At 37.4% G+C, this 19,124-nt stretch overlaps 1 protein-coding gene and 1 non-coding gene across 2 annotated transcripts in view; both read right to left on the bottom strand.

The window, feature by feature from the left end:
• The window catches only part of FRRS1 (ferric chelate reductase 1), a 57,829-nt gene extending 42,809 nt beyond the window's left edge, over positions 1-15,020 (bottom strand). Inside the window, exons 1-4 of the mRNA XM_049765844.1 lie at positions 14,947-15,020; positions 6,288-6,483; positions 4,652-4,788; positions 2,919-3,013 (exon numbers count right to left, since the gene is read on the bottom strand). Coding sequence (XP_049621801.1) covers positions 2,919-3,013; positions 4,652-4,788; positions 6,288-6,483 — 428 coding nt within the window. The 5' untranslated portion in view covers positions 14,947-15,020. The remainder of the gene's footprint in view (positions 1-2,918; positions 3,014-4,651; positions 4,789-6,287; positions 6,484-14,946) is intronic.
• Positions 15,021-15,179: 159 nt separating this feature from the next.
• LOC125997836 (small nucleolar RNA SNORA84) lies at positions 15,180-15,312 on the bottom strand. Its single transcript, XR_007491842.1, has one exon. It is a non-coding gene; the product is annotated as a small nucleolar RNA SNORA84 (small nucleolar RNA).
• Between the last annotated feature and the right edge of the window lie 3,812 nt (positions 15,313-19,124).

Raw genomic sequence — 19,124 nt, forward strand, 5'->3', positions numbered from 1 at the left:
ATTACAAATTCCTTTCATAATGCACTGTTTAAAGCACCCCAAAGTGAATGTGGATAAGATATCTAGAGTAGGAAGCACTACAAAGAGAGCATAAGCAAGCCTCTTACTAGGATCATAGGCCCTTTTCCACATTCCACACAACACAAAGTTGCAAGGTGTATCACTAAGTGTGCCAGAGAACAGCATTCTCTAGTTACCTATAACTATACACCAGTCATAAATCATTAGATAGATTGATTCTATGATTTCTCTGTCATATAGGCATCAAGAAGTGCTATTCAATTTTACTAAATTTCATCATTTCAAATGTATATAGAAGTCATCTGAGGGAAGGACTTCGGTCCCTGATTGAAACTGGTACTCTCTAGTCTCCCAAGGCCACTGCCAATGTCTTCACCCAAACTCTAGGCTCAGTCTGCTGCCCTTCCTGACATGCAGCCTGTCTACCTTCCTGACCTCAAACCACACAGATGGGTCATTCAAATTTATATCTAGTATTTCCAAGTAGACATGCCCTAGAATTTCTTTCTCTTGGATAATATACAGCCTCAAAATTCAGTCAGCCAAACCAAGTAACTAGTTGTCAATTTTCTTCCTATTCAGATGAGCTCACATGTTTAGGAAAATAGCCTATAAAGGAGATGTATTTGTAACCACCTTTTGTATAATCAATTCAATAGATAACTTTCTTAAGTTTCTGCATGGCAAAAAGAACATGGGCTAAAATTAAAAGAAAGCAAACTGAGCAGAAGAGAAATACTTGCACTCAACCATCCGATAAAGGTTTGATATGTAGGATATACAAAGTAACTCACAAAGGTTAACCCCACAAAACCAAGAAACCTCATCAAACAGAAACATGAAAAAAATGCTCATTACTGTTTATAATTAGAGAAACTCTAATCAAGATAATAATGAGATATCATCTTACACCAGTGAGATGATACACATATCAAAATTATTGGAAACAATTTGTGTTGGGTACGATGTGGTGAAACAGAAACTCTAATCCACTGCTGGTGGGAATGCTGCCTGCTCTAACCCCAATGGAAAACAGTCTGGAGGATTTTCAGTAAACTAAGAATCCATTTGCCATATAATCCAGCAATTCCACTTTGCATATCTCTCCTCAGGACAGAAAAACACTGATCCAAAAGGATTTATGCACACCGCTATTCATTGCAGCACTCAAATACAATAGTTAAAAGTTGAATTTAACCTAAATATCTAACAACAGATGAAAGGATCATGAATATGTGGTACATATATACATTAGAATACTTTATAGCTTTAAGGAAAGATGTGATCATGCAATTTGCTGCAACATGGATGGAACTGGAAGATGTTTTGTTAAATGAAGTAAGCCAGGAGAAGGAGGATAAGCACAGAATGCTATCACTTATAAGTGATATATGTGCTATTTAGAATAACTGCATGAAGAACTGCAATGGTTTAAATGGAAGTTGTCTTCCTATACTTGCTATGTCTTGCTATACTCTTGGCCCAGAATATAGCAAGGAAAAGGAAAGAAATTGAGTGGAGGACAAACATAAATATGAAAGGATGGGAGACAGAGGAGAGGCCAAGAGATCTAAGGTTCATTATGGTGAAGAAAGAAAAGAAAAGAAAAGAAAAGAAAAGAAAAGAAAAGAAAAGAAAAGAAAAGAAAAGAAAAGAAAAAAGAAAAGAAAAGAAAAGAAAAGAAAAGAAAAGAAAAGAAAGAAAGAAAGAAAGAAAGAAAGAAAGAAAGAAAGAAAGAAAGAAAGAAAGAAAGAAAGAAAGAAAGAAAGAAAGAAAGAAAAGAAAGAAAGAAAGAAAGAAGAAAGAAAGAAAGAAAGAAAGAAAGAAAGAAAGAAAGAAAGAAAGAAGGAAGGAGGAAAGAAGGAAAGAAGGAAAGAAGGAAAGAAGGAAAGAAAGAAGGAAAGAAGGAAGGAAGGAAGGAAGGAAGGAAGGAAGGAAGGAAGGAAGGAAGGAAGGAAGGAAGGAAGGAAGGAAGGAAGGAAGGAAGGAGGAAGGAAGGAAGGAGGAAGGAAGGATGGAAGGAAGGAAGAAGAAAGGAAGAAAGAGAGAAGACAAAGAAAGAAAGGAAAAGAAAGAACGAAAAAATAAGAAAGAAAGAGAAAGAAAGATGGAAAGAAAGAAAGAAAGAAGAAAGAAAGAAGAAAGAAGGGAAAGAAAGAAAGAAAGAAAGAAAGAGAAAAAGAAAGAAAGAAAGAAGAAAGAAAGAAAGAAAGAAAGAAAGAAAGAAAGAAGAAAGAAAGAAAAGAAAGAAAAAAGAAAGAAAGAAAGAAAGAAAGAAAGAAAGAAAGAAAGAAAGAAAGAAAGAAGAGAGAAAAGAGAAAGAAAGAAAGAAAGAAAGAAAGAAAGAAAGAAAGAAAGAAAGAAAGAAAGAAAGAAAGAAAGAAAGAAAGAAAGAAAGAAAGAAAGAAAGAAAGAAAGAAAGAAAGAAAAGAGAGAGAAAGAGAAAAAAGAAAGAGAACTGAAACCAAAAAAAGGACAGAATTAAATATCCAAGCCAAAGACAACAAAAATGAAATCATGAGGCCCAAACTTTAACAATCAAAACTTAAAATGGGCTAGTTATGGTGTCAGACTAAGGGTAGGTGTGGTGGCAAGGGATGCACTCTCAGATGATTGGTGGAGGGAGGGCAACACTGATAGTAGGATTGGCTCTGAAACACTGTCTGAAACCAAACTATGAAGAATTTTGTAAATCACAATGGTTTCAATAAAATATATTTTTTAATTGTATAGAGTCTTTCTTTCTGGTAGCAAGGGAGAACAAAACACTTATATCACTAAAGTGACGTCATTATTATGCCAAACCTCTCCTATAAAATCCCAATAAACATTAAAAAATGATAAAGGCTATTTTTGCTATTTATAGTGGTTACAGAGCTATATATTCTTCCACTCACAAAAACTGTATGTGATTTGGGGCATTGGTTGGAGCATTCCAATAAACTTTAATTTCTGTTTTCTTGGATGACCTTGTGTGACTCACAGCTGATCCCTGAAATGAAACAGAAAATAACTATTATTCAGTTACTCAATAGCTAGCAAGCGTGGCAGAAACTACTATCCTTTTGCACAGTAATTTATCATTCCTTGACCTTGGTATCCTTGTAAAGACTATTTAATTGAAAACACAGACTCAGGTTCTCAAGAATGACATGTGAATAGACTGATACTGTCTGTATTAGCAATTGACTGTGAAAAAAATGAAATCAGCACCAATTTAAAAACTGAAGAGTAGCAAACATTGTGCATCAATGCTTTGCAGAGTCTGCTTATTATTTTATTTATATTATAAAGTTATGTCATTTGTTGATAGATATGACTAGAATGCATAAAATTCATCAAAAGATAAAAGTCATGCTTCATATTATATTTTAGTTACTCCTTTATCTTGAACAATCTTATTTCCTGCTTTTGATAGCCTGGCAAATTTCTACTTATTCATTATGAACTTGCTTTAGATCATCTTTTCCAAGAAGTTCTCAGGTCCCATGTGTTCTTCCTGTCTACCTCTGCTTACTTTATTCTGACAGTTCTACATACTGTCTTCCTTATATCTTTGTCATATGATTATATCTCTGTGTCATATCCATGTGTTCTGCTGTGACTATATCATGAGTCATAAAGTCTATGAGTTTTTCCAGAAATAGGAAAGTCTTGTCAACAGCAATATTTTTTGACCTAGGACAATTCCTGACATAATGCTTAATGAAAAATGAATGACTAAAACTAGACTTTAATCCCACTCTCAAGCTATTTTGTTTTTGTAGCAGAGCTAAATAGTTCATGGTTGTAGTTCATATAGAACAGTGAACTACTAGATAGCTGGAACTATATAGTACAGTGTTGTAGTACATGCATTGTTGCAGACATGTACCTAACCCAATTTTCATCTCCAGTGCCTCATATGATTTCTTGAGACTACCAGGAGTAAGCCCTGAGCACTACCAGGTGTGATCCCAAAATTAACCAAAGAAGTCTACATCCTTTTTTTTTTTTTTTCCTTTTTTCTTTTGCTGCTGGGAATCAAACCATGTGTTCAACCCCTGAGACACATCCTAGCTCCCCACTCCATATTTCTCATCTTTATTGTGTATATCCCTTAAAAGGCAATATATTAAGAATCTATATAAGGGTAGGAGCAGTGGCACAAAGGTAGTGCATTTGCCTTGCACGCACTAACCTAGGAAGGACAGCGGTTCGATCCCCCAGCATCTCATATGGTCCCCCATGCCAAGCGCAATTTCTGAGTGGATAGCCAGAAGTAACCCCTGAGGGTCACCACACATGTGTCCCAAACATTAAAAACAAAAACAAAAAAAGAATCTATGTAATATAAAAATATATGACCCATTAAGGTTACTATCGAGTCTTTGCTAGTTTTTCCTTATATGTAGCAATAGGTTGCAAAATAAAGGAAAACGTTTAAGAATTATGAGCTGATTTAGATCTCTACAGTACATGAGTGGTGTTCATCTTACAAACACTTCTCTATAGTGAAGACCCAGAGAAACAGGCAGAAATAATTTTCTTTGTTTTTTTTAATCTCTTATAATAGCTTTATTTGAGCACCGTGATCACATAATTGTTCGTGATTGAGTTTCAAGAAATCATTTTAAATATACACACTGACCTGTATGTCTTCACAATCCAACAGCTGTGATTCTTGACTGTCAATCAATGTGAAAGAGCCAACAGGGGGACCATTCAAATCCTCGGCATTCCGTGCTTCTATGAGAAAGCCCTTAAATGAGGGCCCTGACAAAATAACTGAGAAACAGAAGAAACAGTGAGAAACAGTGATATATCTAGCAGTATCTCAAAAAAAAACTATTTGGAGATGTGTCACAGCTAGAAATAGGTGGACATATACAAAATGACAGAAAACAGTAAGAATCACCCTATAGACAAGAAAATTCTAAACTGTTCCACAGAACATTCATTCTGGAAAAAATCTAATAGCTAATTCACAGGAAGTGAAAGGAAGGATGATCCATTGACAGTCCATGGATCAAATTATTGTGTGAGTATGTGTGTGTGTTATTCTGAGGACATCTTCCCTGGTGCAGGAATATACTCAGCAGTTGGGAAGCAGTGGGGTACTGTCTCAAACCTGAATACCTGATACCTGGACATCACAAGGATGTACTCCATTCTGTGAGTCATCTATCTCCCTGGCTTCAGAATCAAATTATTTGGGAAAATGAAGATAAAAGTAAACACTTGTTTCTTTACTATAAATCCATCATGGTTTTTTAACAAGCTACTGTGTAGCATGAAGCTTTAAAAGATAAATTCTATATACATGACACAAGGCATTCCAAACTTATTTTTTAATATACCCCATTTGCGAGAGAAAATGTTTGCATTTCTGGAGTAGCAGGAAAGGGAATCTAAAGATGTTTCTATAGAAATACCTTTAATAATCAGCCTATATTTTGCCAAAGGAATAAGGGATTATAGTATATAATATATAGTAACAGTATAATCATATATAATATAGTATAGTATAGCTATGTTATAGAATAAAATGTATAGTATATAAAGAATAATAAAGATATCATAAAGCAGATAAGCTAAGTTGATTTTCTTTTTCTATATAATTAATAGTACTATAAATGAAGCTATTTTAAGTAATGATAAAACACATAAAAACTTGTGTGAATGGAATCATCCTGACTTCGGTGTAGAATATGCAGATTACAGGATCTTTAATACAGAAACTTGACACCAACAACAGCACTACAGATAATAACTTGGATTGGACAACTTAGTATGCCTGGAGCCTAGAGTTGGTCTTATGCCAGAAAACTTCAGGGGTAAGGTCTCCTTGTATTTAGGCCAAGGCTTTTCATTTCCATGTCCCCCATATTTTGGTGGGCTTATGCAAACAACAATTGCCACTCTAACACCATTTTTACTGTGCTCCTTTGACTCTAATCCTTAAAAAAAAAAAAAAAAAAAAAAAAACACTTAAACTTTTGATATTAACTTAAACTAATATGCATGTGCATGGAACTGTAAAAAAAATACTATGCCTTCAATGTTTAAGGAGTTACATAAATTTTATGGTTTAAAAAAAACTCTGTGTGAATGGAGAGTACATATACTACTTAAAAATTAATCATCTCTAGTGCATACACAAAAGTAGGAAGTACCTGATAAAATGAGTGAAGAGATTTAGCTAAAACTCTACTTCTTTTACAGTAATCAAAATTCAATGAACAGTAAAAAAGAAAAATACTCAAATATTAATTCCAGCATGGTACCTTCGATCTGATCTCCTGGTCTGAATGTCACTTGATTCACTGAAATTTTGTGAATGGGATCAGGGAGTGGAGAATGCCCATGTGTAGGCACCATTCCATCGCATGACCCTGTTACTTTTCCATCGGGATAACAAGTCACAAAACTAATGTGCAATAGAAGAATGCAGGCACCGAGGGTAAATCCGAAAACTGCCATCTCCAAGAAAGAAAAGTAAAAATATATTATTTCACATTCATTAAAATGCTTTCATACCATAGAACAGTCATTCTAGAAGACTACTTGTTTTCAATCATCAAATAGGAACATTCAAAGATATAATTAAAAAATGTGACAATTATCTTGCTTCTGACTCTCAACTTGCCCACTACCAATTATGAAACTTTAAGCAAATCACTTAAGCTTGCCCTTATTACTTGAAAAATAAGGAAATCTACCTTTTAAAATCATTTATTTAAATGAAATTAATCCCCCCAAAATTGACAAGGATGGTGTGTTAATTTTGCTTGCATGATTAAAATATAATAAATTTTAATAAAAATAAACTTTAGGGGCCGGAGAGATAGCATGGAGGTAAGGCGTTTGCCTTTCATGCAGAAGGTCATCAGTTCAAATCCAGGCGTCCCATATGGTCCCCCGTGCCTGCCAGGAGCAATTTCTGAGCATGAAGCCAGGAGTAACCCCTAAGCACTGCTGGGTGTGACCACAAAAAAATAAATAAATAAATAAATAAATAAATAAATAAATAAACAAACTTTAAATAAAATAGTACCCCAATACTGCATTATCTCCTCCAAAATCCTCACTATTAGTTGCAGTTCTGCCAACAATTTTATAAGAAAAATTAAAGAACAAATTAGATATGCTTCTTCAGCATTTAAATATCATCATGTCTCAATAAATCCAATATGACTGCCACTAATTTTCCATTAAAATAATCATGAAATACTGAAGCAATGTAGAGCATGCAAAGAACCCAGGATTTATTCCCACCAAGAATGGCCTGGTGTAGCTCTTATGACCCCTAACACCACAAAAATGTGGGGGGACAAAAAAAATCATGGTGAAAGGGTGGGTAATCTGCTATGCTGAAAATAGAGCACAGCAGGCTAAAAAAAATTCCAAGAGAGAATATTTCTATTACCATAGCTTGGATACTTCTGTGTTAAGAAACACGATTGAGGGGCCGGAGAGATAGCACGGAAGTAGGGCATTTGCCTTTCATACAGAAGGTCAGTGGTTCAAATCCCAGCATCCCATATGGTATCCCGAGCCTGCCAGGAGTAATTTCTGAGCATAGAGCCAGAAGTAACCCCTGAGTGCTGCTGAGCGTGACCCAAAAAAAAAAAAAAAAAGAAAGGAAGAAAGAAAGAAAGAAAGAAAGAAAGAAAGAAAGAAAGAAAGAAAGAAAGAAATAAAGAAAGAAAGAAAGAAAGAAAAGAAAGAAAGAAGAAAGAAAAGAAAGAAAGAAAGAAAGAAAGAAAGAAAGAAAGAAAGAAAGAAAGAAAGAAAGAAAGAAAGAAAGAAAGAAAGAAAGAAAGAAAGAAAGAAGAAGAAGAAAGAAGAGAAGAGAAGAGAAGAGAAGAGAAGAGAAGAGAAGAGAAGAGAAGAGAAGAGAAGAGAAGAGAAGAGAAGAGAAGAGAAGAGAAGAGAAGAGAAGAGAAGAGAAAGATGATTGTTAGCCCACACTATTATTTCCCATTCACCCAGCTTATTTTCCTTCTACTATGGGTCTCAAAGACCAGCTACTTTTGTGTCAACCCCTCAGTCTTCTATCCCAAATCCCACTGTGAGTGTTGAGAACTGGAGAGATCACTCAATGGGTTGGAGAGCATGCTTTGCATGCAGGAAATCTGACTTCTATACTTGGCACCACACCCCATCACCAAGCACTGCCAGGAGAAATGTGGAACACAGAGCCAGATTTAGCCCCTGAGTCACATTTAAAAGTTGAGAGGTCGGAGCAGTGGCGCAGGGCGTAAGGCAGATATCTGCCTTGTGCACTCTTTTAGGACAAACCTCGGTTCGATCCTCCTGGCATTCCATATGGTCCCCCAAGCCAGGAGCGATTTCTGAGCACATAGCCAGGAATACACTCCTGAGTGTAACCGGGTGTGGCCCAAAAACAAAAAACAAAACAAAACAAAAAAAAGTTGACATTTGTGGGGCTGTTTTTTTAAATATGACCAGGTAACATAACAAAGAAATTACATTACCTGTCTCATTTGACCAAAAACTTTTTTAAAAACAAAACATCAACCTGGACTAGAGATGACTCTACTGGCTAGAATGCAGACTTTACATGCCGGAGTTCTGGGTTCCAGGCCAGCACTGCATGGTCCTCCAAAGCGCCCCATGAGCAACAATCTCTGAGCACACTGGGTGTGCAAAATAATAATTCATTCCTTTATGAAAACGAAATTATGGGACCAGACTGCCTGAGACCTCTTTCGACAAGGAAGGAAAGGGAGGAGGGTTTAGGAAGGGAATTTCTATGTCATAGATGTGGTTATAAACAAGATAAAAGCACTAACAATCACTAGAATTCCTTTGATGGGCATGCACATTACAAATAAACCAGGGGTCCTCAAACTTCTTAAACTGGGGCCAGTTCACTGTCCCTCAGACCATTGGAGGGTCTGACTATAGTAAAAACAAAACTTATGAACGAATTCTTATGCACACTGCATATATCTTATTTTGCAATGAAGAAACAAAACAGATACAAATACAATATGTGGGGCCCGGAGAGATGGCACAGCGGCGTTTGCCTTGCAAGCAGCTGATCCAGGACCAAAGGTGGTTGGTTAGAATCCCAGTGTCCCATATGGTCCCCCGTGCATGCCAGGAGCTATTTCTGAGCAGACAGCCAGGAGTAACCCCTGAGCACCGCTAGGTGTGACCCAAAAAGTAAAAAAAAAAAAAAAAAAAAATACAATATGTGGCCCGCAGGCCATAGTTTGAGGACCACTGTGTCTACACTGAAACAGAAAACTTGCAAAAACTGTTGCTAACATGAGAAATCATGCTGGGAGCTACACTCTTTTTTTGTTTGTTTGTTTGTTTGTTTGTTTTTGGGTCACACCCAGCAGTGCTCAGAGGTTACTCCTAGCTCCAAGCTCAGAAATCGCTCCTGGCAGGCTTGGTGGGATGCTGGGAGTCAAACTGCCATCCTTCTGCATGCAAGGCAAATGCCTTACCTCCATGCTATCTCTCTGGCTACACTCTTTAACCATCCCTGACCTTATACCAGTAGCTTTCAAGAAGACAGCAATTGGTTCAGTCCCCTTGTCCTCAGAAAAAGACATAGTATTTACCATGTGACTTTGCATAATTTAATATAAATATTAAATGTAGTAACGTGTCACTCACCTAAAAGATGATACTGTGGCAAAAGTTACTTTAGGTTCCCCAAAGATGGCTGGCTGGCTAGACTTCTGTAAGCAAAAGGCACAGCTCAGATAGCTGCAAATACTTCAAGAAAAACAAAAAGTCTGCTGTCTGGTCCCATGGTATTGCATCTGAGTGTTCCAATTTCAGAGCACCACGGCAAGGTGAATGCAAGCTCTGCCACTGAAGTGTATGATAGTCCCAGAAATTAGTACAGTTAAGAGGTTTTCAGGTCTGAGAGATAGTAGAGCCAGCAAGGTGTTTGCCTAGTATGCCATCTACCCCAGTTTGATCCCCAGCATCCTATATAGTTCCCTGACCCTGCCAGTAGTGATTCCTGAGTGCAGAGTCAGGAGTAACTCTGCAGTGTCACCAGGTGTGAACGAAAAATAAAATAATTGATTAATTAATTAATTTAATTTGACTGATTAAAAAATGTAAGTAGGACAGTCAGGAATATTGCTTCCGGTGAGCAAGTGTGTGAGTCAAGGATGTATCCAGTGTCAAGTATGAGACACTAGGTCATTGCAACTAAATGATAATTAAGAGATGGAATATAAAAGGAATTGATGTTCCAAAAAATATTGATTTAATGGGGACCTCCTATCAGGTGGAACTAGAAACAATATTTGATCTCTATTATACACTAAATAAGTTATGTCAATCCAATTACTGAACCTCTCCACATTTTCTTTACATGCAAACTAGGAAAAATATACTGTAACTTACTAGAATAAGTAAAGTAAGTCAAGAAAAGGAAATGCCAAAGAACACCATCACCTGTCATTCATTGGAAAAGTGTAACACTCTCAAATTAAGAAGTAGACAACAGGGGCAGGAGAGATAACACGGAGGTAATGTGTTTGCCTTTCATGCAGAAAGTCGGTGGTTCAAATCCCGGCATCCCATAAGGTCCCACCGAGTTTGCTAGAAGCGATTTCTGAGCGTGGAGCCAGGAGTAACCCCTGAGCGCTGTCGGTTGTGACCCAAAAATCAAAAAACGAAGAAGTAGACAACAGTAATTTCTGTGTCTCAATGCTGACCAATGAAATGAAGTTCTACTATCATTACAATGGCCAAGATGATTTTTCAGCTACTGATTTAAAGGAATCATCTTTCCAAACTAATATATTAATTCATTAGCTAATCCCTGCAACAGTTTTGCACAGTTATAAAAAAGAAAAAGGAGTTATTCATGGAAATATTTAAGCTAAAACTATTGGATGTAAATAATGATATATTAGGAGATGATCAAACACCAGAAATATTCCCATTAATTTTAAATCATCTTACAGTTTTAATGTCCATTTTCCACTTTACAATTAATTTAGAGAGAACAAAACCAAAGGTATCATAATTTGCTTTCTCTCAGGACAATGAGCTTTAAGGACATAAATTTGCTTTTTATCTAAGGACAGAGATAAAATTAAAGAAATATACATATACATATATATATATATATATATATTTGCTTTTTGGGCCACACCAGGGGTTACTCCTGGCTTTGCACTCAGAAATTGCTCCTGACTTGGGGGACCATATAGGATGCCAGGGGATCGTACCGCGGTCTGTCCTAGGTTAGTGCCTGCAAGGCAAATGCTCTAGTACTTGTGCCACTGCTCCGGCCCCCAAAAATTAAAGAAATATTATCCTGATTCTCTGACTCAGTTATTCCAAAATCTTGAGAGTTATGGTTTTCTTTCGTGCCTGAAGAACAGGCATTTAGTAACAAGATATAATGACTACTTAAATCTTGTTTTACATACATCTCACACAGATACAAAACTCCAGAACAAATGTATTAAATATAAGCCCAAATTCTTATATTTTGATTGATAATGCTCTTTACATTTGTGGGGCACATACATGATTCATTAATTAATTTATTGTCAATATTAATTTAGACAACATATTTAATATAAGATAAATTCATATAAAAATTAAAATTCAATTGACAGTTATTTCAATAGAATATAGGAGGCAGGGCCCGGAGAGATAGCACAGTGGTGTTTGCCTTGCAAACAGCCGATCCAGGACCAAAGGTGGTTGGTTTGAATCCCGGTGTCCCATATGGTCCCCTGTGCCTGCCAGGAGCAATTTCTGAGCAGACAGCCAGGAGTAACCCCTGAGCACCGCCGGGTGTGGCCCAAAAAAGAAAAAAACAAAAAACAAACAAAAAAAAAAGAATATAGGAGGCAGGTGTTAAGTTCTTTGTTTCATTTTTTGTGCCAGGTATTAAATCCAGGGCCTCACATAGGTAAAGCAAATCCAAATGCTGCTAAGACTTTTCCTAAGAATTTAAAAATAAATTGATCATTAAATACCTCTATTGTAAGACACTATAAACACTGAAATAAAGACAAAGAACAAAAAGCACTTTTTTTTTGAGGGGGCCACACCCGGCAGTGCTCAGGGGTTACTCCTGGCTATCCACTCAGAAATAGCTCCTGGCAGGCACAGGGACCATATGGGATGCCAGAAAGCACATTTTTTAAACCATGTAGTTAAGATAACAAATACCTTACTGATTCTGGTCATACTGCAATAAAGCCCTATCTCTTGAACTGGTAATCACTTAAAGTAAAGCATCAAAGAAGTTCAACAGGTCACAGGCTACAAAATAATTATGGAAACTCATCTTAGTACCATCCACTTTACATCACCCAAGATATGAGTATTAGCGCTCACTGAGAAGCTTAACTGATACATAGGGAGAAGTCACAAGGCTTTCTTAATTGCGGAAAAGCATACTATAATAAAGCAAAGATCTAACCAAGAGCTTACAGTAAAGGGGCAAAAGATTTTTGTCCTATATGTAGTGAGTTCATTTAATATTTTATCACAGGCCTAAAAAAGAAATATTTTTGTTTTATGACTCAACAGATATTTCAAGACACTGCTTGTCTTGAAATCACATGTTATAAATTCATACAAAAAATTCTACATTGAATTTTATTCAATGAATAATCTACTGAATAATTTTTATTTATAGTAAGATGCAGAGTTAAAAAGTTGGCAGTGGTTGAATTTCAACCATGTAATGTTCCAATTTTTTTACAATCTTGAAAGGATGACCTTTGGGAATATGAAACCCTCCCAAACAATGTGCTCAGAGGACCTGGAGCCATTCCAGCAACTATACAGCCCAACTTACTCATGGTGTTGTATGATGAATCCTTGTCCAAGGATCAAACCCAGGACCCAGCACATGCAAAGCATGTGCAAATCCTTTTAGTTATCTCTCTAATTCCTACCAATGTATCTTAGCCTACAGTTTAAAAAAATTACTTACAATTTTATAGACCAATAAATTCCAACTATGGTTCAAATTCTAAATTAAGAATATCAGGATTTTTATTTTAAAAGGAGAATTTATTGGGGCCAGAGAATTAGAACAGAATGTAAGGAACTTGACTTGCATGCATTATTAGATCCCAACTGAATGTCCAGTATCACATAGTGTCCCATGAAACTTCAAGGGTCACTTCTGAATATAGAACCAAGATCAGTCCTGAGCACCACAGGGTGTGAGTCAAACCCCAACCCACACGAAAGGAAGAATTTCCTTTAATTCACAGACTGTTAAAAAAAAAAAAAGACAAAGCCATGAAGAATTCTGAAAACAGGAGATGTATCCAACTGAAAAGTTTTATTCTCATTTATTCTATTTGTGACCCCAAACAAAAAAAAAAACATAAATATGGCTAACTAAATGGTATTCTCATAACTCTGCATGAAAGGGGGGGGGGGAAATTTCAATTGCTAAAGAACATGAACACTCATTTCAAAATTTTTTATCAACTGCACTCAAAAACTACTTCCTACTAGTTATCAAAAATAAGAATTTGGGGCCAAAGAGATAGCATAAAGGTCGGGTGTTTGCCTTGCATGCAGAAGGTCAGTGGTTCAAATACCAGCATCCCATATGGTCCCCTGTGCCTGCCAGGAGCGATTTCTGAGCCTAAACATAGGAGTAGCCCCTGAGCACTGCTGGGTGTGACCCAAAACCAAAAACTAATAATAATAAAATAATAAGAAGAAGAAGGGGGCCCGGAGAGATAGCACAGCAGTGTTTGCCTTGCAAGCAGCCGATCCAGGACAAAAGGTGGTTGGTTCGAATCCCGGTGTCCCATATGGTCCCCCATGCCTGCCAGGAGCTATTTCTGAGCAGACAGCCAGGAGTAATCCCTGAGCACCGCCGGGTGTGGCCCAAAAAACCAAAAAAAAAAAAAAAAAAAGAAGAAGAAGAAGAATTTAGTGAAGGGGCCAGAGAGATAGCATGGAGGTAGGGTGTTTGCCTTGCATGCAGAAGGATGATGGTTTGAATCCCGGCATCCCATATGGTCCCACAAGCCTGCCAGAAGTGATTTCTGAGTGTAGAGCCAGGAATAACCCCTGAGCACTGCCGGGTGTGACCCAAAAACCAAAAACAAACAAACAAAAAAAAAAAAACTACTTTCTACTGAATACTGTTTTTCTTTTACAATGGTATTGTACTTTGTTACAAGCATAAATACACAAATGTGGGAATTAAATGTACTTTTGCTTCTAGAATCACTGTTTACAATATTGCTTCTAGCAGAAAAATGGAATTGAATGCCTAAATAGAATTATAAATTAATTCTGGGGCTTGGGAGATGTCTGAAAAATAAATTTTTATTCAGGCACCACAGGTTGGATCCCTCGTAGCCCCAGGTCCCTGAGAAATGCCAGCAACTGAAACAACAGTAGCCCGCGCACTGCCAGTTGTAGTCCAAAATCAAAAACAAAGTAGAACAAGACTAAACACAAACTATACATGGAAAGCAATAAAACTGAACAAAGAGAGGAAATGGGAATTAATTTTGGTATAAGGAGAGAACTATAGAGAAAAAGGAAAATAAAAAAAACATTTGGAACCCAAATAATTGCTACAAGTCTTAAAGCACTTGTTAAAATATTGGTGTTCCCACATGCCCCATCACCAAAATAATCCTGACAGTCTCACAGTCATGGATTCCCAGCAAGGAAAGGGGGTGTAATTTGGCACAAGAAACTGAGGCCAAGGAATATATATAAACCCATGTATGTATGTAATCCCATATGTTTATGGGATTAGAATCTACATTGAGCCCCAACATCTATATTCTTTTTGCTCATCATCACTGCTTCTCCTAAAGACAAATGAGCATGAGAAGTGAAAAAAAGCATAGAAGACTTACAAAGAAATATGATTGCAGCATTTTGTAAAATAATAATAATAATAATAAATTAAAGTCAAAAGTAGCCTACCTAATTCAGAAAGTTGAGTCCACAATATAACACTGGTGAGTAGAGAATTTTCTCCAAGAATTAGAGCTTCTGAAAGAAAGAGGTAAAGACAACCAGTTCAAGACACAACCCATGTCAACACATGATATTTTATCACCACTTTATTACTAATCCATAAATTCAAAAAGGCATCAAAGGGAAAAAGCAAATACTTAGGATCAAAAAATTGCAATAATTACAGATATCTTTTTCTTTTTTGTATCAGTGACCGGGCTATAGAGGCTGCTGAGGAAAAACAGTCCCCATTCATAAATCATAGAATTGCTTTGGCCCCTTCTATCCACTAGAAAGCTGCACACGAACAACAGCATCCAGTAACCACAGGGCAATTAATTACAGATATTCTGACAGAAATCTAAACTATGGTCTAAAAGGGGAGACAAAGTTGGAGTTTTATGGGAAGAACAGAGGCCAAAAAAAATATTTTTGTAGGTTTCCTATCCATACCTGTGTTCTCCCTTAAATATGTAACTTGCTTATTTTTCTCTTTGCTCTTTTTTTTTGTTCTGTGTTTTGTTTTGTTTTGTTTTACACTCTGGAAAAGTCCATGTTCTCTCTGAAATATATTCTTCCTATCATTCACCCCAATTCTTTCCCTCAGAGAACCACATGCAAAGCTAGAAATCATTTACCCAGGCAAGCACTCTATCCACTGTACAACTATCACTAGTCAGGACCCAGTATTTGCTCGATGATTTCTTCAAACAATTCCTTATTGATCCAATCCAAAAGTCGCTGGCCTATATCAAAGATGTCAAGATCTATAGTTTCTCCAAAATACTGCAGAGCTAGTGCAAAGTCCATTTAAAAATGGTTTCAGAGGCCGGAGAGATAGCATGGAGGTAAGGCTTTTGACTTTTCTTTTTTTTTTTTTTTTTTTTTTTTTTTGGTTTTTGGGTCACACCCGGTGATGCTCAGGGGTTACTCCTGGCTATGCACTCAGAAGTCGCTCCTGGCTTGGGGGACCATATGGGAAACCGGGGTATCGAATCGCTGTCCATCCAAGGCTAGCGCAGGCAAGGCAGGCACCTTACCTCTAGCGCCACCGCCCGGCCCCCAGGCTTTTGACTTTCGTGCAGAAGGATGGTGGTTCGAATCCCGGCATCCCATATGGTCCCCTGAGCCTGCCAGGAGTGATTTCTAAGCATAGAGCCAGGAGTAACCCCTGAGCGCTGCCTGGTGTGACCCAAAAAAACAAAAAAACTTGTTTTAAAGAGGCTGGAGTACAGGAGTTAAGATGCTTCCTTTGCACATGGCCATCCCCAGTTCAGATTCCTTTTTTTTTTTTTTTTTTTTTTTTTTTTTTTGGTTTTTGAGCCACACCCAGCAATGCTCAGGGGTTACTCCTGGCTGTTTGCTCAGAAATAGCTCCTGGCAGGAGCCCCATATGGGACACCGGGATTCGAACCAACCACCTTAGGTCCTGAATCGGCTGCTTGCAAGGCAAACACCACTGTGCTTTCTCTCCGGGCCCCCCAGTTCAGATTCTGATCTAAATATATTCCCCATCACTGCCAGGAGTGATCTCTGAGTTTGTGTGTGCCTCTTACAAAAATAAAAAGGGGGGCTCCATAAATCTCACTTTTCATATTCCATATACTAATTTCTTTTAAACTCTATGGTGGTTATCACACTGAGATTTTCACACCTTTCTTTTACCTATCTTCAGAAACATTTCAGAAATTTACCTTCACAGAAACTCCACATCAAGAATTAAATCGACTTTGAGAGCTGGGTACCAAATTAAAAGAAAAAAATTGAGAAATAGGTCAAGTATTTCTAGTTCCTCAGATAAAAATGTTTTAGATTCCATTTTCACAATAGAAAGCAAGAGAAAAATAGATTTTTTTAATTACCAGTTGAAGTTCTGACATTTTCAAAGAAGTTTCTAAAAAAAAAATTGCATTTTTTTAAAAGGCACATTGAATACCAATTTGGAACTTGTCATAGCTGGCAACTCAAACTGACTGAAAATGAACCAGGGAGATGGACTAAAGAGCTAGAGCATATGGTTTGAATCTTTAAATCGAAGCTTCGATCTCTAGAACTCTCTCTAGCACCATTAAGATGCCCCTGAGCAAATCACCAGAAGTAGCACCCCCAAGCATAGCTAGGTGTAGTCCCCAAAAAGTAAAACAAAGAACTGAGACATTTTTTTCTACTGGGCATTTGCAGTGATTAAGTTCATTCTGTCCTTGACATAAAAGACTGTTCCCATTTAGCTCTACATCAACTATTACACCCTATGAGACAAGAAACAGGACTTTGAAATTATACACTGGATTTGCTTTAGTGGCCTTCAGCAAATCATTTAACCTCATGAGGTCTTAGTTTCCTCATTTTGTTAAACAATGCTACTAATGCCAAGAAATTCTGCAAAGATCAAGTAATATCTATGAAACATCTAGCACAGTGTTCACCATAAGACATATACAAGCATAGGATAGGTAAGTAGAAAAGGGTTTTACTGGCAAAAACAAAAAACAAAAAACTTACGCTGAGAAGCATGTCGACCAGCACAAGTCAAAGAGACAGAAACGAAGAGAGGATGGGAGGGTCTGGTTTTATACTCATTAGAGCTAGGATGATGTAAAAGTTTATACATACTCAAGTAGCTTTCCAGGAAACTTGCTTATTCATAAAAGAGAACCAGGAACACTGGCTTTTGAGAAACATACCATAGACACACATACGTAGTACAAATAGAAAATGACAGAGAAATGTCATAGTTTGTTTTTAAATATGTAATAATCAAAAATAGAAAGTGGCCATCTAGCTGAAGGTTAAAGGGTTCTGATTCATGGTTTCCACTCACCAGCAGAGTTTGACCTGATATCTGAGTCAATCTTAAAAGCTTTCCTGAAGTTCTCTTTGGGCCAAGTCAGAGCAAAATGAATGGAACGAAGTAGTTTCTCTTAGAGTGAGCATGCTAACACCCTTCAAATTGGTCTGTCTTGAATTTTTCCTAACCCCAGTAAGTGCTTCTAAGATTAAGATAAGGGAGAGGCCGAAGAGATAGCATGGAGGTAGGGCGTTTGCCTTACATGCAGAAGATCGGTGGTTTGAATCCCGGCATCCCATATGGTCCCCCGAGCCTGCCAGGAGCAATTTCTGAGCATAGAGTCAGGAGTAACCCCTGAGCGCTGCCGGGTGTGACCCAAAAACCCCAAAAAAAAAAAAAGAAGAAGGAGGCGGAGGAGGACGCTGAGGAGGAGGAGCCGAAGCCGAAGAAGAAGAAGAAGAAGAAGAAAAGAAGAAGAAGAAGAAGAAGAAGAAGAAGAAGAAGAAGAAGAGAAGAAGAAGAAGAAGAAGTAGAAGAAGAAGAAGAAGAAGAAGAAGAAGAAGAAGAAGAAGAAGAAGAAGAAGAAGAAGGGAAAGGAAAGGCAACATTACAAAAAGGTTTTATTTTACTTATTTACTTTGGTTTGGGGGCCACACCCGACAGCGCTCAAAGGTTATTTCTAGCTCTGTGCTCAGAAATCGCTCCTGGCAGGCTCGGTGGACCATATGGGATGCCGAAGATAGAACCTCAGTCTGTTCCAGGTCGACAGCATGCAAGGCAAATGCCCTACTGCTGTGCTATCTCTCCGGCCCGGCAAAAAGTTTTAATTATTTGATTACAAAATTAACTTGCTTGGTGTCTTGCCTAATTAACTGGCTTTATATAACTACTCTTCCCAGACCTTTCATAGATCATTTTGATCAAAAAATTCTGATCCTTATTTTCCACCACAACTGGTGATTCACAAGGGAATCCTGCTCACTGTCTCCATTCACACTGACTTCTCACAACTTTGACAACAGTGCTTGCGCAATGTGGATTCCAAATAATCTGACAAGCTTGAAATGAACAAGTATGAAGCAGAAGGGACAGCCAGTCGAAAATGTTGGAACCAGAGAAATCTTACAACAGATAAGGAGCTAGCTTTATATGGACAATCTAGGTTGGATTCCCTGGCATGCCATGTGGTCCCCTGAACATCACCAGGAGTGACTTCTGGGTGCAGAGTCCAGAGCAACCCCTAAGTATCGCCAGGTATGGCACACAAACAAGAACAAAAACAAAAAAAATTAAAAATCAACATGTTCTGAAAAGTGAATATTAGCAGTGCTTTAACAGTGATGCCTCAATAAACATA

This window comes from Suncus etruscus, chromosome 19 (genome assembly GCF_024139225.1).
Source record: "Suncus etruscus isolate mSunEtr1 chromosome 19, mSunEtr1.pri.cur, whole genome shotgun sequence".
NCBI classification, from domain to species: domain Eukaryota; kingdom Metazoa; phylum Chordata; class Mammalia; order Eulipotyphla; family Soricidae; genus Suncus; species Suncus etruscus.